Source organism: Vicia villosa, linkage group LG7, assembly GCF_029867415.1.
Source record: "Vicia villosa cultivar HV-30 ecotype Madison, WI linkage group LG7, Vvil1.0, whole genome shotgun sequence".
NCBI classification, from domain to species: Eukaryota; Viridiplantae; Streptophyta; class Magnoliopsida; order Fabales; family Fabaceae; genus Vicia; species Vicia villosa.
The window spans coordinates 95,318,564-95,325,053 of NC_081186.1; the positions used below are offsets into that span (position 1 = coordinate 95,318,564).

A 6,490-nucleotide genomic window follows, 5' to 3' on the forward strand; every position below is an offset into this window, starting at 1 on the left:
TTACTTATCCAAAATGTTACATGAAAATAATTCAGTTACACTCTTCAACTCACAAGTTATTGGTGAGTTTAGATCCCAAAAATGTGGCAGGGAAACTTTGTAAATAGTGTGCACGGCAATTCACAAGTTCAATTTTGTGGATTCATCCTACCTAACTTTACAATTCAAGAGGGACTGTGGATATTAAATAATGAATCTAAACAGAAGTAGGAATGTGACAATGAAATGCGTCACCAAAAAAGGTTGTAAGGTAAGTGAAAACGGCAACAGGATATTCGCACTTCAACATCCACACAGACTGAATGAAAAATCATAGGAAAGACATGGTCAAATTAATTTCATTGTACTGGTCCCCAACTACATAGAACATATAAATGTTTCAGAGACAATGATACATAAATTATATACTACTAAACATATATATCAGGAAAAGAATTATAATACAACACTTCAATGTCTTGGCTAAGGAGAACAAGAATGGTAACACCCAACCAGTGGCTTGGCTTAGAGGAAGGATCTAGAGAGGATAACCTAACAGGTAGAGCTCTAGTTTCCTCCGTTCAAATGACAAAACATTTCACATAGCAACAGAGCCAGATATGGGTATTAACAATGAATCCGATGTCTTCTATTTTTCCTTCCCTAAGTTCCGGTTTCTGCGCGGAGACCCTCCCTACAGTTTTTTATTTTATTTTAGACAACATAAACAATGATGACTGCAACCATGTCGTCGTGCTCAAGATGATATTTTAGTCACATCTTTGCATGATCTGTTGTATTTCATGTGACTTTTGACTAGTTGCCCGGCAGCAATGGCAGACATCAGAGACAGCTCGCCGGCTAAAACAGCTCCTGCAACAATGGTTGCCAAGAGTCTTGAGTTTGATCCCGGTGATTCCTTGCTTGCACCTTTCACACCAAGCATATTCAAGCAAGCAGATTGAGATGCAAGTTGCGTCCCACCACCTACTGTACCCACCTGAGATGTCAAGAAAAATATAGAACATTAGGCCTAGAGCTATTAAATTGGAAAATTTAAGATTAAATTAAATCTCAGGAATGCAAAATCACCTCAATGGAAGGCATGGTCACTGAGATATGGAGGTCTTTTCCGTCATTTACGGCCTCCATCATTGTTATGCAATGGGAACTTTCAATGTTTTGAGCTGGATCTTGACCTGTGGCTATAAAAATGGCAGACACAATGTTGCTAGCATGGGCGTTAAATCCACCAAGAGCACCGGCAATGGCAGAACCAGCAAGGTTTTTGAGCATGTTGAGTTCCACCAGGGCAGCCACGTTGGTCTTCAATACCGTCCTCACTATTTCTTCTTTGATAACTGCTTCACAAACAACTGATTTCCCACGTCCCTCGATCCAATTAACGGCAGCAGGTTTCTTGTCCGCACAATAATTTCCTACAAGATCAAATTGGTACAAACAACCATCACATCTTTGGTCCAACGTTCCAGTTAAAATGATTTTGAGAGTAAGCATAGTGCCAAAGCTCAATTATTTGCACCATGCTCTTAAAAATGAGATTAAACTACAACTATATAATGACATAACCCTTTTCTCAAAAAGAAGATACAACAAACAGATCAAGCTCAGATATAAGTTCAACTTGACAATTTCTTAAGTATGAGGGAAACTTGACAAAATCACCTATGTATTTAATGTATGGCATAAACGTCCTGTTATAATTATATAACCTATAACAATAAAATAAGTAAAGATGTCAAGGATGTCAATGCAAAAGACAAAATAATGTAATTGGACCACTTTTATGAAAGAAACATGTATAAATAATGTAATGGGACCACTTTCATGAGCGAGACATGTGCAATAGTACAAGCAAAACAAATGGTATTCGTGACTTTATGCAGGTTTACTAGAAAAGGATTAAAAGTAAGTCTCATCCAAAAGGCCATGGAAATTACCAGAGATGCCAATAACATCCATGTCAGGGAAATCATTTTGAAGAAAATCAAGAACATTCTGCACCCCTTTGGAGACCATGTTCATCCCCATGGCATCACCTGTACTGCAGGTAAATCTCATATATAGATTCTTCCCAGCCATAGCACACTGAATACCTAGCAGCCTGGCAAATCTACTTGACCTGAAACCACAGCAAACAAACACAAAAACTCAACATAAATATTTTTTGCATACAAAACCCATAAACTATTTTCAAATGCCAATCCTCTATATACCTCATTTTCTTCTTTCAAATTTTAAAGAACAAGCAATAAATTCAAACATCGTCATCCAACATAAAAACAAACACATCTACATCAAACTCTTCAAATGAAATAAATTAAAGAAAAAAACAAATCAACAAACAATAAATTAGATAAATGAAATGAGAAAATAGTCAAATTAATCACAGTTATGCCCATTAATGTCAACAGGATTTTCTTCAAAGAAAATGTCGACAAATTTATGCTGTGTCATCAAAAAGTTTAATGTTTGCGTTTTGCGATTGTAATCGAGGTTCCACATTTGCCTATGATTCTGCAATATATCACAATGCAGGAAATGGAACTTCCACCTTTTAGGGATCTGTATCCTGAATGACAACGACACTTTTATATTTCCACATGTTATCTCTATGTTTGGACACAATTGAGACTGCATATTATACAACACTTCTTCAAAATAAATCACTACGCGACAAAGAATTAAAGCATCGTCTGTCGGTACATATATTTTTAGAAACTATCCCACATGCAACATTTTGATCAATCAATGACTTTTAGTACAACACAAGACAACAAAGCCATACCTTTCAGATACCAATAAGTGTCTATTTGGAATCACTTATTTAAATAAATCTACTTACATAAGCACTACTTCTAAGATTTGAAAAAGCTTAAGAAAACAGCTATGATGCTCATAAATTTTCAGTTAATTTTCACAAGTTCTCCATAATAGCTTATAACAACAACTTAAAGTTTAAAACAAAACAGTTTCATATTTTTATATAAACACGTATACGATAGATGATTAAGCTATAAGCACTTAATTAGAGTCTAATTTCATTTCAACAACACAAAATCATTCAAAAGAAATAGAAACAAACCTGTTGAAAACAACAGCCAATGTCTCAGAATTGAGAGGATCCTCCAAGAAGAACTTCAACTGAGAAGCTCTTTTAGCTGATGAAAACCTAACAACAGGTGCTCTAGACATAGCATCTCTCAAAACAACACTCTCAGCACCACCAGAAGCATATATCGCTTTACACCCTCTATTAGTACTAGCAACCAAACACCCTTCAGTAGTCGCCATCGGAACTGTATACTCAAACCCATCCAACAACAACGGTCCCGCCACACCAACCGGAATTTGAACAAACCCAACCGGCATTTCACAACACTGCCCTAAAATCGCCTCGTAGTTAAACCCTTCTAATGGCAAACCTTCCAACGATTTCCCTGACGTTCTCTGTAAAGCCTCGCGACGAATCGCGGCGGCACGGTAACAGTCGCCGAGCCGCGATTCAAGCGCGTAGGAAGGTACTGTGCCTTCCACGACCGAATTCACGATCTCCTCGTCTTCTTTTATGCAGAATGAGGGTTTCGGTACGGTGGATTTGGGAAGAGGCTGATCTGGGATGGAACTAGCGACCGGGAAGTTTGTTTGGCCGGTGGTGATAGTGTCGTCGAGGTCCCAACCGTCGTTGGAAGCGCGTGAGATGAACGACTGAACGAAATCGATTCCGAAGAAACCTAGGAGGTAGATGAAAGAAGCGATGAGGGAAACAATGGCGGCGATCTCGGAGAGAGTGACGACGTGAAGAGGAGTGGAGCTACGGATCTTGTCACGCCATCTTCCGAGGAGGTAGTACGCGACGGAGAAGAAGAGCGTGAAGAAGATTGTGTTGGTGAGGTAGAGAGGGAGAGGGAGTGCATCGGAAGCTTTGAGGGACGGTGTAGGGGAAGTTGATTTGAGACGGCGGGAATGGTGGCGGTCGGTTGTCGCTTCGGCGCCGGGGATGGTTGCGGCCGGCGGCCGGCGATGGAGGTCCATTATTGAAGAGAGAGTTAGAGATAGAGACAGTTAGAGAGAGAGAGAGTTTGGAGAGAGAAAGTGAGAGATGTTTGGGAGAATGGAATGGGAATGAGTGGTTTATAGTGTGAAGAATGTGTTTGCGCCAGCGAAGTTGCTACGCTGCCACCGGACCCAGCTTCGTTGCTGTTTTTTCTTTTGTATTTTAAGCGCTTTTTTTAATCGTTTTTTTTTTACTATAATAGGCGTTCAAATAACTGTGACATCTTATTTTTGTTTCAACTTGGTCAAGGTGTACAACCTATCAATACCAACAGATTTTTCACTTCTTAAAAAAAACTCTTGTTTTTTTTTTTTTAGACAAAATCCTCTCCATTTTTTTTCTCAGTTTTTGTGATAGAGAATGCCTTTATTGAGAATGCCTTTATGCCAAAGATTCAGTTGAGTTGGAAGTCTATCCAATATTAAGCGTCAGCCAAATTCTTTTATTTTACTAGGAATAGAGGATTGTCAAAGCCTATTACACGCCATTATGAAGATGATGCATTGCTTAGAGTCTAAGAAATGCAGACATCACTATAGTCGTTGCTCGAGCTATAATTCTGAGAAGGATCTGACGGTAAAGAAATAGTATTTAAAGCATGCTTTATTAGAATATGAAGTGGAGACAGCTTCTGCGTAACAAGTTGTCTGGTCCAACGAAAATTCCAAGCCTAAGAATCTGCAAACCAATCTCCCATCTCTCGAACCTTCACGTTTTTGTTTTGGGGAAGAAGAAACATGTCAAAGAATTTAGCTTTTAACGTGATATTATCGCACTAGACTTCGTTCCAAAAGGAAATGGAGTCGCCCCATTTTGACATGTTTCCGAACCAATTTACTTCTCCATCTTCAACATTTGTTTCTAATCTGTCCGGACAAAGTAGCTTATGAGAAACGTCCACGTACCTAAATTTGATTAAATTAGACAATACAGTGTTATGTTCGTTGAGAATATTTTTCACTCTGAGCCTTCCTTCCTCCTTTGATGAACATACAATGTCCCACTTTATCCATTAAACTTTACCCGATTTCAGATCTCCTTCCCAAAGAAAGCGCCTCTGGACTTAAGACAGCTCCGCAATGACCTTCTTTGATGCTTTGGAGAATGAAAAAGAAGAACAATGGAAGACTACTAATGACTGAATTTAAGAATATCATCCTTCCACCAATGGACAATTTCTTCCTTTTCAAAATGGAGAGATTTTTTTTAAAGAGGTGATAGACGACTTCCTAGTCTCTTCATCTTTGAGGTTTAGCGCGCAACGGAAATCCCAAGAAATGGAAATGAGTTTTATCAAGATTACTAAATAGAATGTTTGATGCTGACCGCAAGAAATGTTCTTCTGAATTCCATCCATAAAACTTGCTTTTGTGAAAGTTAACCTTTAAACCGGATACCAATTTGATATTTTTCAAGATAGTTGTAATGCTCCAAAGGTTGTCCCATGATCCTTAGCCTATTAATAAAGTATCATATACATATTGTACGATATTAAACTCGGGACTATCGTGAACTTTGAATATTTTGAAAAAGTCTAGCTCCACTGCCTTTTTCACTAGACCCGTGAGACTTTCTGCGACAATTAAGAATAGGAAGGGAGCAAGAGGAACTCCTTGTCGCGGCCCCTTACCCACCTTGAAATGTTTTGTTGAGTTGTCGTTAACTAATACCGACATTAGGGGAAATGCAAGCTCTCGTCCAGTTGGTCCAAATATCTGAGATGCTCATCTTCTTAGACATAAATTCTAGGTAATCCCAATTGACATATTTGTAAGCTTTCTCGAAGTCCACCTTTAGCATAAAACATTTATCCTTTCGTTTTTTAGCCAAACCGATCAGCTCATTGATCACTATCACCATGTCCACCAATTGTCTCCCACACAAGAAATTTGTTTGGTTCGAAGATATAACTCAATCTAACACCATTTAAAACCTTTTAGCGAGTGTTTTTGCGAGAACCTTATACATACGGAATTTTAGACTAATAGGTCTATATTTCGAAAGGGATTGCGGATTGTCGAATTAGATGAGTTAAACTTAAACATAGATATAAAATTTAAGAATTTTTTTAATCATTAATTAAATAAATTTAACCTAAATTATATACCATTTGGTTTATTCGATTCATAATCCAATTACACATAATATTTTGTATTTGTGTTTATCTATTAACCATGTTATGCTTGAGATATAGTTTTTATTAAAGTTTAATATTTGTCTTCTAAAAAAGAGAGTCAATAATTTTAAGTCTTGGTGAACTGTAAACATGTTTCATTTAAATTGAAAAAGAAACATGTATTAAATTAGAGTTAAAAAATTCAAATTGAATTAACCTTTATCGAGTAAGACTTTATTCATTTTCAATGTTAGGAGACATTTACAAGTGAAAATGGAGACATAAATTTCAACCATAAGAAATGATTAAGCAATAGC

At 37.5% G+C, this 6,490-nt stretch overlaps 1 protein-coding gene across 1 annotated transcript; it reads right to left on the reverse strand.

Moving 5' to 3' along the window:
• Positions 1 to 310: 310 nt before the first annotated feature.
• Positions 311 to 4,177, reverse strand: LOC131615967 (3-hydroxy-3-methylglutaryl-coenzyme A reductase 1-like). The gene is made up of 4 exons (XM_058887171.1): positions 3,086 to 4,177; positions 1,941 to 2,122; positions 1,072 to 1,418; positions 311 to 979 (listed from the first exon to the last, which is right to left on the reverse strand). Exons 1-4 carry the CDS (start codon positions 4,033 to 4,035, stop codon positions 737 to 739), a joined length of 1,722 nt encoding a protein of 573 aa, XP_058743154.1. The 5' UTR covers positions 4,036 to 4,177; the 3' UTR covers positions 311 to 736.
• Between the last annotated feature and the right edge of the window lie 2,313 nt (positions 4,178 to 6,490).

Coding starts and splice junctions, on each gene's coding strand:
- LOC131615967 (XM_058887171.1), bottom strand. CDS start 4,035: ATGGACCTCCATCGCCGGCCGCCGGCCGCAACCATCCCCGGCGCCGAA. Junction 2,123..3,085: donor TTGGCTGTTGTTTTCAACAG/GTTTGTTTCTAT, acceptor CTGTGGTTTCAG/GTCAAGTAGATTTGCCAGGC. Junction 980..1,071: donor TGACCATGCCTTCCATTGAG/GTGATTTTGCAT, acceptor TTGACATCTCAG/GTGGGTACAGTAGGTGGTGG.